The sequence below is a fragment of the Perissodus microlepis genome, chromosome 22 (assembly GCF_051167445.1).
Source record: "Perissodus microlepis isolate ML-2025 ecotype Zambia chromosome 22, ASM5116744v1, whole genome shotgun sequence".
Classification (NCBI taxonomy): Eukaryota; Metazoa; Chordata; class Actinopteri; order Cichliformes; family Cichlidae; genus Perissodus; species Perissodus microlepis.
In genome coordinates this window covers 32,468,917-32,489,126 of record NC_140481.1, presented here as the reverse complement: position 1 = coordinate 32,489,126, position 20,210 = coordinate 32,468,917, and the positions used below count along the sequence as shown (strand labels likewise).

The 20,210-nt window shown below is 41.5% G+C and overlaps 1 protein-coding gene across 1 annotated transcript in view; it reads left to right on the top strand.

Annotated features, from left to right (window-relative positions):
- Positions 1-11,050: 11,050 nt before the first annotated feature.
- LOC146363588 (uncharacterized) overlaps positions 11,051-20,210 on the top strand; it is a 31,499-nt gene continuing 22,339 nt past the window's right edge. The window contains exons 1-9 of the mRNA XM_084918990.1: positions 11,051-11,240; positions 16,515-16,790; positions 16,878-17,168; positions 17,745-18,029; positions 18,450-18,578; positions 19,216-19,245; positions 19,747-19,779; positions 19,973-20,008; positions 20,100-20,129. Of these exons, the coding sequence (XP_084775116.1) occupies positions 11,186-11,240; positions 16,515-16,790; positions 16,878-17,168; positions 17,745-18,029; positions 18,450-18,578; positions 19,216-19,245; positions 19,747-19,779; positions 19,973-20,008; positions 20,100-20,129 (1,165 nt within the window). The 5' untranslated portion in view covers positions 11,051-11,185. The remainder of the gene's footprint in view (positions 11,241-16,514; positions 16,791-16,877; positions 17,169-17,744; positions 18,030-18,449; positions 18,579-19,215; positions 19,246-19,746; positions 19,780-19,972; positions 20,009-20,099; positions 20,130-20,210) is intronic.

Here is a 20,210-nt window from a genome sequence, read left to right as displayed (position 1 = left end):
TTCGTGGACACTTGTTTCTACCTCACCGCTCAGAGGAACGGCGTGGGAGTGGGACCCCGCTTTGTTCACGACGCTCAGTCGGGAAATAACGTGAAAATTCAAGATGAACTGACGTCACGAGCGCGGCCGCCGTTACCGTGACGTCATTTCTAGATGTTGGCGTTAAAGTTTGAAGTTACTTCCTCGTCTCTGTATCGATGAGGATGAAAATTCATCTGATATGAACTTTATCGATGAACAGATCGATAAAAGTAAATAAAATAAAGGCGCGAAACCAAACGGACGTGTCTGTGCGCGTGCAGCTGATGCTGAATGAGTTTCCGTTAACCACGTGTTACCACGCGCACAAAGACTAACCGCTGCTTCTCCACGGTAACCGTCACACGTGTGTAGACTCTGTCCGCCGCCCTCCGGCTCGGTTCCGGTGCCGGTATTGTGCCAAAAAGTGATTGTGTGACTTGTTGGGCTATAATATGTGAAACATGTCAAATGCATCCCAACTGATGACATAAAGTCATCTTGAGCCACAAACAACATTCGTGTAACACGCTAGAAGCCGCAATCAGTTTTTGGCAGCGACTTTAATATAACCTTTATTTATGCAGTTAAAAAAAATCTCATTAACATCAAAAATGTCTTTTGTCAGAGTAAGCTGACCAACAGGACAGCAGAACTGGGAGCAAGTATTACAGTAGTTCTGTAAAAATATTTTAAGTGGCGATAAAGGACTGGTTGGTTATGTCAGTACAATAACACAGAGTTGTAAAGATACTTGAAAAACAGATATTTTTAAAATTCTATATATAAGCACGTGACTCAGGCTCGTGTTCACTCTCTTTGTTTCTCAATAAAACAAAGCGACCCACGTACACGCGGGACTAACGGCACAGCCTGCTTTAACCCGCCCGGTGTTAGAAACGGGGACTCACCGGCGCTCTCCGTTAGCCCTGGACCCCACAGCAGCAGAAAAGCCACGATGAACATTTTAAATCCTTTTAAAGCCTCAGCTCGCCGATCACACCGAGTTTATCCGAGTTCACGCTGCGTGTCCGACAGAGAGACGCTCTGAATGAGGCAGCGCTCAGAGTCACACAGCCCACGGGGGAAAGCACCCTCTACACCACGTGTGCGGATGACAAAACTATAACTGAAAGATGAGTTATGTGTGGAAGTTGCTGAGTAAAATTAACCTTTGATGTGAAACCCTTTGTATTTATAGCGCACATTTAAAACAACAGAAGATTATTTTTTACGTAATTTAAATTTAAATAACTGTGGTTCAAAGAAACTGTTTGTGAAATATCTTTTTATTATTGTTTATGACATTTTAAAATCTTCTGTCCAGGTCTGATCTCAGGATGTTGTTTCTATTTCTGTGGATTTCTGGTAAAGGTTTATTATATTTGATGTAAAGCCATGTGATCACTAAAGTATCATTTTAACCACACTCAGTAAGCCCGGGTCAGGATGGAGTGAGTGAGCCAGGCAGACCGGGTTGGAGCCGTGGAGGTGGAGTCACACTTCCTGCTGTCAGGAGAGGAGGTTGAGGAGGGCCACGTGGCGAGAGCTGGGAGGACAACATCCAGGTTTGAGGAGCCTGAGAAGGAGCAAAGTCCCCCGTGGATGAGCAGTGTCGTGCACGCCCGGACTCTGAAGTCCTGGCTTTGGTTCCCAGCTGTGAAACACGACTCCGACCTGTGAGGAGGATCGTCTTCCTGTGACGGCCGTGGTGCAGAGGGCTTTATTACTTTGGCCTCTATCCTCTGAAGCCTGGTTGCCTGTTTTCTGTGTGATGTCATCAGAGGAGCAGCTGTTTGGTGGTTGTGGGCAGCACGCTCCTGTTTTCATGTTTCATTAACCAGTTTCAGCTGAAACTGAACTTAGATGTGGAGCTCTCAGACTCGTGTCAGAGGACCCAGGTCCCAGTGTAACCAGTATAACACTGGTCCTGCTTTCCTGGTATCAGGTCATTTGTGTCACGTTCTTATCATCCATGTGGCAGCTTCACTTTGAACTGTTACCTTCCACAGACCCAGGCTGGAGCTCTGATTGGTCGTCTGCTTTAACCTGCACTACAAAGCTAACACACGCTTGTAGAAATAACACGTATGAGAATGAGAGTGGAGTCTGACAGTGATCGCCCACTTTGTCATGCTGTAGCTTAGCATGTGAGCACATCTCTCTGACCCTGGACACGTGGATCATATACGACTGTATGTAATTCTTAACTGTGTGTATTTTGTGCAACACCAAGAAATAACAAATAAGAAAAACACTGACAGAACATCTACAGTGCGCACGTGACGCTGTGCTGAAGCTCGGCGCTCCAACACCGACGCTTCAGAAAGAGCTCAGTGTTTGTAAATCTGCTGAGCTACACGTGTTTAAACGGGGTTTTAACAGGAAGCTGCGACGTTTGGTGCATAAGAACAAATCTTTATTTAGAAAATACTTTAAAACAACCACAGCTGATGGAAAGTGCTGTACATTGGAACTAAATAAAAAAAAAGTTACATACGATATAAATAAAAGCCAAATCATAAAAAGAATAAAATAATTAATTAAATAATTAATTTATATCAATTATTTTCGTTGCTCCTAAATGCAACGATAGAAAAGGCCCCGCCCCCTCTGAGCTTCCTCCTGATCTCGGTACTTCCAGGAGCAGCTGGTCAGCTGACCTGAGAGGCCAGCAGGGTGTGTGAGGATGAAGACGCTCAGGGAGGTGGGGCGAGACTGAAGGCGTTTAAAAACAAACATGAGAATTTTAAAATGAACTCTGAAGGACACAGGCAGCCGGTGAGGCCAGCACAGGGTTATGTGCTCTCTTACCAGATCCTGTTAGCGCTCAGCTGCAGGCGCGAGAGCAGCGACTGACTGACCCAAACACTGGGTGAGTTACAGTCTTCCACACGGGAAGAAATAAAAGCATGGATCGCTGTTTCCAAGTGCTGCCAAGAAAGAAAAGATTTCACTGCTGCCAGTCGCCTTACATTATAAAAACTGGACCACTGCTCTGATTTGGCTGTCCAATTTAAAACCAAAGTCAGCAACAAGAGGTCTAAAATAAACTTCCAGGAGTCCCAAATCTACAGAGGAGGACTCACAGGGACCACTGGGTCCAAACACCAACACCTCTGTCTTCATTTAAATTTAAAAAGTTGAAAGCGAAACGAGCTTTAACGTCAGAGAGAGGTTTTATGGAGACGCCATCCTTCTGCTCTTCTAAGGAGGAACCCTGAGGCCATAAATACAGTAAAAACAGCAGTGGGTCTAAATCCCTGGACACAGATCCTAATGGCTCCTGTGTTCTCGGGGATCATGGAAGTAAAACATAAACCCAACAGGATTGTACACAACACATGCAAGCAGCTTTTACATAAAAGACTGTAACACATTTTAAACACAGCTGTACAGCCAGGATCATTTTCAACACTTTGAATAATGAAGGAAGAGATTTCAGGATGACAGATTTCTTACAGCAGATATTTCACTGATTGATCAAAAGATTGAATCAGTTTCATCACGAGGAGAGAAACACATGAAATATAAAGAAGATAATCTTATTACATGAAGATTAACAAATAAATTGTGTTAAGAATCAAATTATGATACAAAAAAAGACTAAATTAAGGTGCATAAATAAAGTTTATGAGCATTGCTGGTCCATGAAAGCGTGTTCAGCCTTGTGACGACTCGTCTGCTGCTCTTCAGCTGTTTGTCAGCTTCAGTCTGAACGTTAGAAAAAACAATTTAACACAATTAAATGTGTTTAATTGGCAGCCTGTTAATGTCGCACACGGACGGACTGAATACACTTTATGACGAGCCGTGTTGTGACCCTGCTGCTAGCATTAGCCGCTAACAGTTCTGCTGAGTTTCCAGGTGGAATTTAAATCTGGTTCTTGTGACCGTCGTAGAATAAAAGTGCTCGTTACTGTCTGAAAACAGAACTTTTTGAAATGCTAACACGCGAGTCCATGTTTTATCATCATGTTTCTGCCCCAAACACCCAAACCAGTACTGACAGAGTACCACGCCTGCTTTTCACTCAGTTTGCAGACAGAAACAACACGATTCTTTATTTCTGATGGCAAATCAATTGTAATGAGGAAACAGTCCAGACGCTACTGTGGCACATAAAATTAATTCCTAAATAATGAATTTAAAATAATAAATATTTTTAAAATACTTCCTCCCACCTGCCTCATGTTTGACACTGAAACTTGATGAGTGATCAGGCTGCGACTCAAACTCTGAGCTGTGAACAGTTCCTCAGGCTCTGACGTTACGATCCACCTTCTTTAAAAGCATTTTGTCACATTTATATGACGATCGAGCAGATTTAGCATCTATTTTATTCCCGCTGCTGCACAAACCTGCTGTAAGAGTTTGGTTTGAGTCAAGCCTGCTGACAACATGTATTTACAAAGCACCTTTAAAAATGATCCCACTTTTTTACCGAGGAAATGTCTTAAACTTTCTTAGAGCAGGCTCATTTAAATGTCCCTGTGATGGAGGTTCAGCTTAAAGGGGCAGGAACACTTTTTAAAAGCCATGTGTTGGATTCAGTGGAGTCACATGACTCTGGCTGTTAGCTCCAACAGCTGTGAGGATGAAAGAAAAATTAGTTTATATGCTCAGGTACTCAGAATACATCAGTGTCTGGTTGCTCATCAGGCCCCTCTTCTGTGGAACCAGCTTCCAGTTTGGATTCAGGAGACAGAAACTATCTCTACTTTCAAGATTAGGCTTCAAACTTTCCTTTTTGCTAAAGCATATAGTTAGGGCTGGACCAGGTGACCCTGAATCCTCCCTTAGTTATGCTGCAATAGACGCAGGCTGCCGGGGATTCCCATGATGCATTGAGTTTTTCCTTCCAACTGTCACCAAAGTGACGCTCCATAAATTATTGTAGAGTCTTTATTACAACATAAAGCACCTTGAGGCGACTGCTGTGATTTGCCAGTATATAAAAACTAACCTGAATTAAACTGTGTTAAACACAGACGTGTGAGTATGAACAGTTAGCAACGAGGTACAGTTGTTACCCAGTACACCAAGCCTTACCATTTGTTGTGTTTTTTATACAGAACCAGGAGAACCACAGCGACACCGACGACCACGAGCGGGACGACCACAGCAGCAACGGGGATGTGAACTGAGCTTCCTTCAGAGTCTGGGAGCAGACGATCGTCTGAAACACACAACACTGTGTTTGTTACTGTGACACAGTTTAATGACACAAATCATGAAATCACCTGTGCAGGTGAGGAACATGTGACCTTAAAACTGAACAGAGCAGCTTATAAACAGACTAACAGCACTGCTCTCTTTACTGATGACTACACTGAGGGAAACAGCGCCCCCTGTGGATGTCAGGTGGTGCACGGTGTTACACTGCTGTGGTACTGAGGCAGGCCAGGCTGCATAAACTGACCAATCAGATGACAGGATGGTAGTGCCCAGCCTGTGACACCTGTGCCTGTTTTGTGTGTTAGTAAAGGAAACCATCCACCATCCACTGTGGAGGTCTTTGCAAACGTATAAACCTCAGGCACAGCTGGAGGAGAAGGATGTTATGTGTTTGTAGACTTTCTGCCCAGTTTGACCCATTTAGCAGAAGTCAGCCTGTTTAAGGCTCTGATATCTATTCTGTGTGACTTAAAGCAGTTATGACATGGTCTGATTTTCTCACCAATAAAGGAATATTTCATATATCAGTCGACTCTTCATTCTATCAGACACAGTTATCACAGCTCGTACATTTTGTTTTTACACATATATGTAAGCATTGAGCCAAATTTAGTAATGCCAACATATTAAATGAACAATATTTGTCTCTTATATGACACATCTATATATGCACTCTCAAAGATGCTGGTCTTTGAGTGAAGATTTAAGGTGATAGGAAATATAAATAAATACATCTTGAATCTTTACTGAAGCTCAGTGTTTGACACAGAGTTCACTCATATGAATTTCACTCAAATGTGCTGTACCAGTGTACCTGCACATGTGATGTGACAATAAAAGTGATTTGATTTGCCTGCCCCCCTGGCAACACTTTGCTAGATCCGCCCCTGCACAGTTACCAGCTGTCAGCTACTTAGAAAAGGATCCTGGTGTTATTAGTCTCTCAGAAACAGTTCATAACTTCAACTCATTCATGTCACCTAAAAGGTAAACCTGTTTCTCCATCACAGCTCTGATGATTCAGTAAGGACATCTCCTGGTTTCATCTTCATGTTTCCCTCTCACCACATATCCAAACCGACATCATGACCAGCAGCTTTACAGCTGTGGCTCCAGCAAACATCAGCTGATACTAGAAACTAATATTAAATAAATTGTAACAACAGCTGATCAAGCTTAAACGTGCTGCTGTTGTTTAACGCGACATCCGGTGGTTTCCTCTTTCTGGCGCAAAGTGGGAGATAAACAAACGAGAGAGAAAAGCCGATCAGCTGATCGCTGATCAGTTTCATGATTGAAGTAGAAACAGGAGAGAGAGGGGAGAGAATGAGAGGAGAAGAGGCAGCTGTGCAGCATAAAGACAGAATAACTCCAGCTTTGTGTCTTTTTCATTGTAGCTGAAGTCCGGGACAAACTGTTCCTTTTCACCTCAATACGAAACGCGTAATATTGTCTCTGAATACCAGACGATTCTGTTTTTTACGGGACGGTTGGAAACTCTAATAATTAACCGTATGAACAAAATAAAGTTCAACATCAGTAACATAGCACCACCCAGCTGTATAGAAACCCCGTCATGCTAGCTAGCACGCAGTACGAAAAAGTCAGCACAACGAAAATAAACTCCAACTAAACTTGGTTCATATCTGACCCAGATGGACTGCAGGTCATAACTTCTTACCTGAAGTTCAGTTCACACTTGGACGGCGGCTGCTTCGGGTCTCTCCTCTTGCCTCCCCTTTCCCTCATCCACCTGCTGGCTTCCACCACTTGCTAATGTTATTGAATCTGTGGAAGCTCCGCGATGCCTCCACACGAAGTAACGAATAACGAGTCTATCTAAATCCCAGTAACGAGTAACGCGTTCCTGGTTTTGGGATAATAACTAGTTACCGTGCTCGTTACCACAATAATAACGTAGTTACTGTAACGCGTTACTTAATAACGCGTTAGTCCCAACACTGTTAGGGACATTCCCAAATATACCACAGGAAACCATGCTTGAAACTTTCTTGTAAGATACTAAACACGGCTCCATAAAAAGCCTCACTTGCTGTGTTTTTAAAACACAAGAAGTGGATCTCATTTGGACTCTGATCCTAAGATCTGGATGCTTCAGTATGGGGAAATTAACAGTCTGAACTGACATGGACTCCCCTTTTTGAATTTTCTAACATGCCTGAACTTCAGGGACTGATCAGTACTACTGTCTTCTGATTTGTCTACAGATTTTACTAACTTATTTTTATTCTATTTTACTTTATTTCACCTCCTACACTGAAAAAAGGGATTGGCCAGCTCTTGGATTTACGTAAGCATCTTGCGTGTATTTAACACAATTGCCTCATGCTTTAAAGTTAAGTGTAACTACATAGTGTAGAAACTACATGATATGCAGAGAGGCTAGATTAAATTGTTCATATCATGTTCAAGTGAAGTAAGTCAATAATATATCAATGTTAAATCCCGCGACACTGCACGGGTTTCAGACTCGCGCTCTTTAGATCGTGGTTTCAGGAAGGCATCCATCTCAGTCAAGTCGAGCAGCCACCTCTACTTTTTTTAGTATACCAAAAAAAGTAAATTGGGTGGTTGTTACATTAAAAAAGTCTAACTTGTAATTTGAACACAATAATTTCATGTTTCTATGAACGTAATTAAATCATGAAGAATCTGTACGAAATTCAACAACTTAATTTGTTCTTGCTGAGACGACACGATACAATCTAGTAAGAGTGGTTAGTTGCTGAACTCATGAAATTCACAAGATCGCACAAGATTTCAAACTGCAGGAAAATCACTGGAGTTATAAGAGGCAGACAACTACACACGCACCACGTGCATGCTATTGCTATTTAATGTGTATTTTTACAAAAACAAAAACATCCTGCATCAAATACAGGAAATCATAGCTTTCCTACATTTCCTAGATTGTTGGCATGCTGGTTAGTGCTGTTGCTCCACAGTAAGAAGGTCCTGTGTTCAAATCCACATTCTGGCTAGTTTGCAGGTTTCTCTCTGGGTATTCTGGTTTCGTCATGCAGTTATTAGAGTTAGGGTTAACTGGTGATTCTAAATTACCTGTGAATGTAAGTGTAAATGGTTGTTTGTTTCTATGTGATAGACTGGTGAGCTGTCCAGGGTGTACCCTGCACCGTAACCTATCACTTCAGGGTTATTTCCCAGCCCTCCTGCAACCAGGATAAAGATAGAAGGATGGTAGTTGTTGAAGACCTATTCAATTTTTATGGTAACCAGGATCTAGACTTTGTTGAACATTATGTAATATGAAGACAACATGTAGTATTTAAGTGACCAAGTAGTATTGGGGTAAAAGTTATTGAATAGTGTTGAAATAAAATGACAAAATTGTGAAGGATTAAAATATTCCAAGAGCTCAACTTACTTCATCTGAACATGTTTCAATCACGTTTTATGAACACAAAATGCACAGGGTTACTGAATATGAAAAAGTTGTGTTGATTTAACTCAGTTGTTTAAGTTTCTGCCGAAGCAAAACATTTGTGTGCAACCAGTGTCCACTATTGAATCAAGTAAATCCAACATGGCCTTTTTTTCAGTGTAAATGTTTGTGTTAAATGGAACTGTTGAAGTGAATTTAACCGTATACATCGTGGGGGCAGCGCTGGTTATGGTAGTTTTGTTTATCCTTTATTTACTGACTTTATCTTAAAATAGAATGAACAGCTGTGAAGCTTTACCAGACGTAAACCTTTGTTAATGATCATATGTTCTTAATTTAAAACAGCGGTTCCCAAACTTTTTTTGCTACCCCCCCCCCCCCCCCCCTTTGTTTTACAAGAAAAAATGTTCGCCCCCCCGCGCACACTCGCGCACACGCACGCACAAACACATCCTCCAACCACACACACCCATATTTTGCTCCATTGCGGTTTATTTCACACCTCAAACATTTTAATTTTAAAATTAAATTAATTAAAGTTAGTTTAACTAATTAAATTAAATTAAATTAAATTAATTAAAGTCAGTTTAATTAATGAAATTAAATTAAATTAAATTAATTCAAGTTAGTTTACCTAATTAATTTAATTTAATTTAATAAGTTGATTTTAAAATTAAATTTAATGTTAATTTTAATTAAATTAACATTTAAACAATTAAGCAAATACAAGTAATCTGCAAAACATTACAGGTAGTAAGGAAATAAACTACTAACTCTTTTAGGCTAGGTCCACACCTACACTAGTACTTTTGAAAACGCAGCTGTTTCGTCCAAACGTAAACGACGTTTCGAATCATCGAAAACGGTCGAAAACCTTTCATCAACACCTGGATTTAAACATCTGTAGAGCTCTAACAGTGTTTTAAGTGCTTATCATGAAGTAAACTTTATTAAAAAGTCCTTATTTGTTTATTCGTTACAGATTTTAGTGATTAGAGTGTTTGTGGGTGACAAACATACAGAAGTGAAGGTCAGCAGCAGGATTCATATTACAGGATAAAAATAAAACTTTGGCAGCAGCTACAAATTTCTCCAAGCTGTGACGTCACCGCACTCTTCGGCGGCTCTAACCTTGTATCATGTAATCTACCCAGCAACCGCAGACTAGTTATCTGATTGGCTGCTGTTGGTGTGAAAAAGGCGGGTGTAAATGGAGGCAGCTAGTCGTCTGTAGCGCCCCCTACAGGCGGCAGCAGCAGCAATAATAATAATAGTAATAATAATAATTATTATGATCATAGCAACCCGCAGGGACCGTGGGCTTGTTCTGAGCAGGTTTCTGTTTTTCTGAAGATTTTTGTCGCATCAAAATCATGAATTTCACAAAGACCTGGATCTTTTTACACAGATGTTTCTATTTTCCAACATATTTAAGGAAACAAAAAAAAGTTAAGTTATCTCAAAGTCTTTCAGTTCTTCCTGGCTGTGAACATGAGTCCAGCTGTTGTGGGTGAACATCATTTAATTTGCTTATTCTTGTGTTACATCAGTACACACTGTCTGTCCTATGATTTTAATATAAAAAAATAAAATGCGCATTTGTTTCAGAATTATGAGTCATTAAAGGTAATTATTATTAAATGTTATTAGATTATAGCTACTGATTTATTTTTTATGTAGTCACAAACCCCGCCAATCAGAAGTGTCCGTTTCCTTGGATGAGTTTGTTTGTGTTACTTAAACATTTCTTACAGTTTAACAAGTCCCCACGAACCCTCCGTGAGTCCGACACATGTTTAATGTGCGCAGATGAAATGTTTTCGAGAGAACAGAAGAATCAGCTGACGCAAACTGCTGCAATGAGGAAATAAAACACGGAGCAGGAACCAGGAAGCTCTGTGACACATTCACTGATCTAAGCTTAAACATGTAAATACTTTCATCAGGCACGGCTGGTTAAGTCTTTAATCCGCACAGGGTCAAATCTGAAAAGTGATTATTTTAGTTTAAAAGGGTTCTTCTAAAGAACCACAAACACGTGAAACACGCACAGATTATTATTTTTTTAATTTATCTTTTTCCAGGGTAGACTTTGAGTAAAAACTGAATCCTGTTTCTCTGAGCTGAGTTTTTCAGACTGATCTGTGAGCACTGAGGTGAAGGTGTCCGTGTTGTCGGTCCTTCAGGTCCTGGTGGTCTGGACTGCTTTAAAAAACTCAGCTGGACTTCTTAAGTTTGTGAAATTTGGGGTCTTTTCAACCACTCAAACCGGAAGCTTCTGTCTCTGTGATAAAATAAATAAATGCAGTTTGTGGGACAGTTTGAGCTCCGTTGGTTGTACCTGCTCTCTCACCTTTGTCAGTTACGTAAACGCTATTGAGGCCAGCAGGTGGGCGTGACTTGAAGGCGTCTGTGGTTTACGAGCGGCCATGAATGCAGCAGTGAGCAGACAGAGTCAGGAAATAGAGACGTTCACTTCAGGAAGGACGCGGGGAGGACGCCTCCGACCGTAAAGCGGATAAATCTGAGATTTTTACCGAGCAGAGGCTCTGATTCGGAGTCACGATGAACCTGTTCGCGGTGGTGGTCCTTCTGGGGACGGCGCTGACCGTAAACTGCGGTGAGTTTGCGCTTTTTTACCGACGCTAACGGAGCGGGTCCAAACCGAAAGTAAAAACGGACTGTGACGTCGCTGAAAAACAAAAGTTCAGACGACGATTTTAGTTGAATTAATCTGCAAAAACTGTTTTTTGGGGGTGTTTTTTGTGCCGTGGCGTGACTCTGTACACCAGGTGTGTGAAAGTGGGAAATAAGAAAGCGCTTTAATCCTCCCAGGAGTTTCTCAAGTTCAGCTGCTGCCGCGGGTCTGCCGAGGCCCGAAGAGAAACACTTACAGACACAAATACTGAACATTTTATGGATTTAATTTTTTCATTTAAATTCTTGGCTGTGTTTTAAGATCAGACCGTTTTGTATAAACTGTTGAGTTCAAAACCTGAAAACTTCAAAGCTGACTGAAGATCACGGCTGTAAACTGTGTGTGTGTGTGTGTGTGTGTATTAACCAGTGCGATAATACAGGTTAGAGTCCTCTGTGTTTATAGCAGTGGACTTCGTGTTAGCGGTTGTGAATCATGTCCTGTCACTCCTCAGTTCTCAGTAAACAGGTAAGAACAGGTGTGTCGCTGTGAGCTGATGCTGCTGAGCCGGACTGATCGCGTTATTATCATGTCTGTGACGTGACGAACAGTCAGAAGCATCTCAGAGTTTACTGTAAACAACTTGTTTTCCTGCTTACCTGAGACAGGTGCGAGATTTGAAAATCAAATCTTTTATTGAATTAAGAACATTTCCCCACATTCAGTGAACGCACCTGAGACACTGCAGGGTTTTTTTTTTTCCACGCTGACAGAAACACGTCACTCGTGTCTCTTTACACTTCTCTGTCGGTTTGAGGTCAGAGCTGCTGATCAAAGCTGAAATCAAAGGTATAACTTTTAAATGAAACTAATTATTGCTGTGCTGATGTTGTTTTAGGTCTGTGAGGTGACGTTTTTGACGTTTACACAGGAATGTTACGATGATCTCTTTACCAGGAGAACAGCTCATGCTGAGGAAAACTGTTTAATTATTGTAACAAGTGATGATTCATTTTATTACATTCATTTATTTTTTACATTTAGTAAGAAAATGTGACAATAATACTGATAGTTTCTCTCAGTCAAGTCTGCCTCGCTGTTATTCTAGTTTCCTTTGTTCATTATTTTGATAAGTTATAAATTCAGTTTAGTTTTTAAAGTTTAAACACATTTTCTTAGAGCTTTTATTGGTTTTGATGTTATTGTGGGTGTTATGAATAATAATAATAATAATAGGAGCATTGATTGTGTGACGTAAGAAGATATAAACAGATTGCAGTACCTGCGGCTGACTGATGGTGGCGCACACATTCTGCTGTGAGTGGACCAAAGCTGGCTCTGCAGTAACCAAACAGAGAGACTACGAATAATATCTTTAATTTTTTAAATATTTTCAATAGTTTTGTAAGATTTTCTGTCAGTTTTCTTCAGGTTTAGTTCATTACTGTAACCTGACATAATGTTCTGTGACTGTCACCGGTTAACTTAAACATCCAGACTGGACTCTAGAGCTTGTTCTGCGTGGAATCATCGTTGTTGTCAGAGCTGTCTCTATTTTCTTTAACAACTGAATGAACAGTGTTTTCATATAGAAAATTTCCGTTCAGCAGAGAATTATCTAGCTTTATTAGATTAGATAAAACTTTATTAATCCCTCGGGTGGGTTCCTCCGTTTCCAGTAGCACCGACAGAAGTTGCACGTTACAGAGTTGGAATACCAAAACAAGGGGAGTGAGAGAGTATGAAAATAAGCATAAATATAGCATATATACATGTATACACATATGTAAATACAGAACATATAATGGGGATAAAGGGGAATACTAGTGAAATATAGTCAGTTCAATTCAAAATTTATTTCTATAGCACATTTAAAAAAACAACAGTCGACCAAAGTGCTTCACAATCGGTTAAAAACAAGAGAAAACAATAGAGAAACAAATATAGATAAATAAGAAGACAGTGAATTAACAATAAAAACATAAAACAGGCCTGATGGTGCTCATACTGAACTCGAATTAAAAGCCAAAGTAAAAAAGTGAGTTTTAAGATGCGATTGAAAAGATTAAATAGACTCTGAAGTATGAATCTCCTGTAGCAGATTATCCCAGAGTCTGGGTGCTGCTACTGCAAAGGCCCGATCTCCTCTGTGCTTCCATCGAGACCTTGGTTGTGCTAAGAGCATCTCGATTATCTCAGCGCTCTTTTGGGGTCATACATGTTGAGGAGTTCGTTTAAATAACTCGGCACCATTTTATTTAAAACTCTGGGCTGAGTGTAGATGTCACACATCTCATTGATGAGAACTAGACCGCCACAGTCCATTGCACATTTCAACTATTGTGAGTCTATTGCACAGTGTTTGTTGCACAGTTGAATATAAAAAATATTGCACAGTGAAAAAACACTGCAGCTTCGTTGTTCCCGCCCTCCTTTGTCCTCCTGCTTCCCCTCCAGCGAGGAGTTTGTTGGTCCGAGACTTTGAGAGGAGCAAGCTGTTACTGAACAGACTCCTCTGGTTGTTTATGACCATATGCAGAGGATGTCCAGCATTGTCCATAATGTCCAGCAGCTTCTTTCTCCTCTTCTCTGCCACTGTCACCAGAGTGTCCAGCTTCATGCCGACCACAGTTATGTTAAAAACTAAAACACGTTTGTACCGAAACTCGTAAAGAAGCGTAAGTGTTTGTAAACGTGAGCTAACTGAAGGCCGAGCGAGAGGAGGAAGTGTTTTGCTCCGCCTTTAAACATCAGTCACGTTTGTAGATCAGGTGCAGAGCACTGACGTCTACACACAGCCGAGAACAGAAACTGAAAACAGCTTCAGCTGTAGTTTGAACTCAGGCTGTGTCCCAATCCAGCGACCGCACGCTTCGGCGTACTACGTACGGTGCGTACTACAAGTACGAGAAGTGAGGAAGTGAGAGGCTTGTGAAATGGGACGGTCTAGCCTTCGTCGCGCTGTTCAGGTTGCCTAGCAACCATGACACTAACCGCGAGACACGTTTCAAACAGCTTTGTTTGACAGAAATGAAGGAGAAAAATGTTTTGTTGTTAGTTCATTTTTGTCATGACATCACTTTGATTAGTTGAGTATCTGAGGCTGAGACCACAGGACTGTAAAACACGATTGTTGGGCTTCAAGATTAGTTAGTAAATAACAATTAGCTGATGTTGTTCGTGAGACTAAAGTCATCTCACTGTGGTAATGTAAATATAATATGGCCAATATTATAGTATTGTCAGATTATTATGATATATATATATTACAGGATATATTACAGCAGTGAGCTTGAACTCTGGGTCAGAGATTCAAGTTGCAGTTATTTATATTTCCTGTCACCTTAAATCTTCACTCAAAGACAAGCATCTGTGACAGTGTATATGTAGATGTGTTATACAGAAGAGACAAATATTGTTCGTTTAATATGTTGGCATTATTACATTTGGCTAATTTGGCCAAAGCAAATGTACGAGCTGTGAAAACTGTGTCTGATAGAATGAAGAGTCGACTGATATATGAAATATTCCTTTATTGGGGGAGAAAATCAGACCATGTCATAACTGCTTTAAGTCACACAGAATAGATATCAGAGCCTTAAACAGGCTGACTTCTGCTAAATGGGTCAAACTGGGCAGAAAGTCTACAAACACATAACATCCTTATAGAATATGATGTAACACTATAGATCAACTTACCTCAGAATATATAAAGCATATAAACAATTACAGCAATATGATGCAACAAACACAGCAGCTACTGATCCAAAATACTCAAAGCTTCGTAGAACTGAAACAAACATTTATTTTTAGCTCCATTCTGCTGCTGATACAGACTTTAGGTTTCTGAACATTAAACTTGTTGCTGCCTTTCATAGTGTGTAACTTGAAGGCCCTGAGTACTTTCTCCCACACTGAAAACACTGGATGATCACATTATTTGAACATTACCTAATAAGACTGATTCAGGACAGACAGTTATGTTAAACTTTCCTAGCAGTCCTTCACAAACAGGGAACAGTCTGTCTATTCTCTCCATCTGTCAGCTGCTGCTGGCTCTTCCTCCTCCTCTCCCTCACACACTGCTGAGTTTGTCCTGGTGGATCATCAGGGCTGCAAAGCCTCACAGATGATGTGCAGCAGTGGGTCCCTCAGTCTGTCCTCACTCTGGACACTTGCAGTCGTCACACATGGAAATCAAATGTGTGATAAGCTGCAGGATTCAAACACAAGTGTAACTTATAAACACATGTTCATACTTTTATTCCACAATCAGAGAGAAAGAAACAGAGAGAGAGTGCAGGACAGACAGACAGGTGACAGTCTCAGGTGTACACACTGCTACACAACAGCACAGAGAAGCAGGATTTAGTGTTTGTGTTATTACGAAACAAGAAGAGTTCCCAGATGGTCCAGTGGACACATGTGTGACTGCTGTGATTAAAGCATCTTTCTTTCAGCTTAACGAGTGAACCGTCAGCTCGTTCAAACACACGTTAAAGTCCGTTTGGCTCGACACCACCGAACAGAGGCAGCAATATAACACAGCTAACATTAACAGTGCAGTGAATCCTGCTTGTGCCGTGATATTCAGGACTGCAAACCGAGCAGCATCACTGACTTTCAGCTTGTTGTGTTTGTGGATATATGACTGACTTTAATTATCCACAAAATCATCACATTCTCTGTAAGATTAAGGTCGACTATTGAACGGCGTATAAAGTAAAGGCTTTAAAACCAAGTTAGTACAAACATCACTAATGTCACATAACTTTGCCGCCATGTGGCCAACAGGAATGTTTTAATGTTCTTCATTATTAAACATTCGCACATATATGAGTGACATAATATTCAGTACTTACTTTTGACAGTTCACTCTTCGGCCGCTTTTTTTGGCAAAATTATCCACACCCACTGCCGCGCTATGAATTGTGGGATATGTTGGACCACGAAGCGTGCACCGGACCACGCTTGATATTTGGGGAAATGAACTGCACATTTGGAGTACACTTCGGATTGGGACAGCCGTCGTCGCGTCGCTGTGACGTAATAGGTCTCAAAATGTGTACTCCGGAGCGTGCGGTCGCTGGATTGGGACACAGCCTCTGACTGAATGTTACAGATCGTCAGTAAGCAGCTGTTTTTACTTTCATTTTAATTGTCAGGAAAACGACTTCAATGCACGTGTCTGGTCTGCTGCTGCTTCTCAGCTGTCATACATAAATAAGTGTGTTTTCCCACCTGTGTGACTTTCAGACACTCACTCCCTCCATTACATCTACACGGCGCTCTCCAAACCTGTCAGCCTCCCGGGCATCCACGAGTTCACAGCCATGGGTTTGCTGGACAACAGGATGATCGACTACTTTGACAGCGAGCATCAGGCAAAGGTTCCCAAACAGGAGTGGATGAGAGAGCGTTTACCTGCTGATTACTGGGATAAAGGCACACAGTCCCGCAAGAGCAAGCAGCAGTGGTTCAAGGTCAACATCGGCATCCTGATGGAGCGAATGAGACAGAATGACTCAGCCAGTAAGTTTTTGCTTTATTTCAGTGACAAAGCAAGGCCTGATTAATCTTGACCCACACATCATGGTGTCCTCTTTCTCTTTCCTTCAGACCCTCACGTTCTTCAGTGGATGCACGGCTGTGAGGCTGAAACGAATCCTGACGGCACGCTCAGGTTTGTCCGAGGCGTGGACATGTACAACTACGATGGAAACGACTTCCTGTCCTTCGATGATAAAAACGGAGTCTGGGTCGCTCCGACTCCCGAGGCAGAACCCACCAAGAGGAAGTGGGACGGCGTCCAGGTGCTGAAAGAGTACACCAAGGGATACCTGGAGAACGAGTGCATCGATTGGCTGAGCAAGTTTGTGAATTATGGACAACAGCAGCTTAAAAAGAAATGTATGTTTGTCATAAATACTGATAGTAGTAATAGTTGTAGTATTAGTATTATTAGTCCACATGTGCCAAGCCTTACAGAAAGTGTTGAATATTGGTACGGTTTAATAATATTCAAAAATGAAATCCAAATGACTAAAGTGTCAAACACTTACGTCCTCATGTGCACATCCATTCAGCACCGTCTGGAAAAGATTAAACTTTTAAAGTCTTAAATGGAACTCCAGACTCTGCCGTTCCAGTCGAATCATAACTGAGTATAATTAAAGTATAAATTATAAAGTATAGTTCTGAGACAATAGACCCTGATTAGCCAAACGGCAGCCATTTGGACATGAAGCAGTCAGCAAACCCAGGTGTTGACTAAATAGAGCACAGCCTTCATTATTATTAACACCACATGTTTAACAACTGCTGTTACAAAGGCAGTGAGCCCCACCGTCTGTTTGTACGCACGATATTCACTGCATCGTGGAAAGTCTTACTGTAACAAAGTACTGAAGGTACCAGCTGATTCCATGAGTTAATCAGTGTTACAGTTACCACATGTAGTGACAGTTTTCCATTTCCTGCTTCCAGCTCCACCTGACGTTTACGTGTTTGCAAAGAAGGCCAAAGTGGAGACAAACCTCATCCTGACCTGCCTCGCCACAGGCTTCTACCCCAAAGACATCATCATGAGGATCAGAAGGAACGGACGTGTTCTGACTGCAGACGACGGCCTGACGAGCTCAGGAGTTCTTCCAAATAACGATGAGACCTTCCAGAGACGAGACCATGTGGAGATTTTGAAGTCTGACCTGTCAAAGTTCAGCTGTGAAGTCATTCATGAGGCGACCCGTGTGGATGAGGTGAAGACTTGGGGTAAGAAACTTTTTATTGCCTCTGTTGTTGATCATAAGTTTGTTTCTTCAGTCAGAGCCTGGAGCTCCTCTGTGTCCAGCAGATCTGCATCATTACTGTCCTGATCACAGTCCTGAGGTCAGATCCATGTCAGTCCATCTAGAACTAAGCTAGCATGTCACATGTAGCCCAGCTCTGCAGCCCTGAAGAAGCAGAGGAGCGATCTCCTCCAGAGCATCACTGAATAGTTCCAGATATGAACAGTTTCAGTGCCGTCCCCTCTCACTGACCTCCTGCTCTGCTTCACCTGTTGCTGCTCCACATCACTGCTGTCAGATCACTGACTCCATCATGACTGTGGCTTCAAATCTACATCTCAGTAACAAACGGCAGCAAATAACTGACAGTGACCTCAACCTGAAACGTGTGTCTGTGTTTCAGACATCACTGACCTTCCACCGGAACCTGGATGTGGACCTCCGATCGCTGTTGCAGTGGGAGGAGTCTTGGCTGTGGTTGCTCTTGTTGCTGTAGTTGCCTGTGTGATCTTGTATAAAAGGGGAATTCTTGGTAAGTCCAGTGTGCTGTTGTGTGTAATTACTGTTGAGTGGAGCTAAAATGTTTGTCTTTGTATCCTGTAAAAATGAAACCGTCCTGGTCTCAGACAGTGATGACATGGAGCTGTTACTGATCATCACATTTGAAACACATGAAGAAAATCATTGAAATGAATGTAAGAAATGTTGAATATCAGCTGCTCCAGTCTTTCAGCCTTCAAACACTTCACTTAGTATTTTATTAGGACTCCATGAGGGGGTCAAAGGTCACAGTCATGTGACATGATGTCAGACTTTCCTGTCTGCAGCTTCTGAGCCAATAACTTTGAGCCCTCTGGGACATAAATGTCGTTTTTCTGTGCAGAACAGAAATGATTGATGTTTGCTGACAGTGTGCAGCTCGTTTCCTCCACCGTCTCCACGCAGACACATCTGCATGTAGAACTGAAACTTTTCAACAACAGTTAGTCTGGATCACAGTAAACTGTAGGATTACACTTCAGCATGTGATTCATTCACACTGCATGTTAATGAACATGCTGCTGACTGAGGTCTGATGATGATATCAGAGTTGAGCTGCTTCACACATGTAGAACAAACCACTGAGTTCATCCATGATCACTGACAGTCTGTGTTACGTCTCTTTACAGGATGCAGACGTCGAGCCAACGACAACAACGGTAACATCTTTATTTTGCTGTCTTATAAAGTTTGATGCTCAGAGACTCGAGTCAGTCTGAGCCGATCCTTTAACAGATTAGTATTTGTTCAGTGTAGCACAGAGGAGGTGAACAGGCAAACAGAGTGCAGGAGACAGAAACTTGAAGCATGAGGAGAAAGGTTAGAGCAGCCAGGCTCATGGTTACCTGTGTTCAGTATAAAGCTCCTAATATCTGGATGAGCCCGACAGGTGAAACATGGCTGCTGTCAGGTGTGTGCAGAGGACAGAGGTTCCTCTCTGTGACAGCTGCTCAGTTTCACTGACACTTTAAATCTTTATGAAACAAACAGAAGAAAAAGTCAGACGTACTTTTGACTTTCAGTTTCTCTGTGGAGTCACTGCTCTTTAACATTTGTGTGAAAATGACTTTTTATGAGAACACAGATAAAAAGAATCAAACATGAAGCACTGACTGAATAAAAATGTGTCATTTTGTCTTTCTGTCATTTGTATTTATCAGCTGGAATACAGACTATTTATGCTCCTGTGTCAGGTAAGCTCTTTATTTCTCTGCTCTGGATTTTGTTAAATGTCAATTTTTCTGATATTTAAAGTGTTTATGTGGTAATAATATTTATACAGCAGCAGCTGAAAACCTTAAAGCTGATTTTAACCTGCAGTTCATAAATAAAAGAAACAACAGAACTAACCTGTGTGTGTGTGTGTGTGTGTGTGTGTGTGTGTAGTTGGTAATGGCGTTGCAAGCACACCTCTGATAACTGGTAGGTGCCCCTCCCACCCTACAAAGATTTATACAAAATAGTTTGTTGAAGTTAATATTTTCTATGTGTGTGTGTGTGTGTGTGTGTGTAGTTGGTCCTGTGCCTGCAGCTTCCAGCAGTGGTACGTGTTTCCTTCTCCTTCCTCGGATACACATAACAGTTTATTTTAAGGCCCAGTAGATTGTAGAAGATGGGTCTTAAT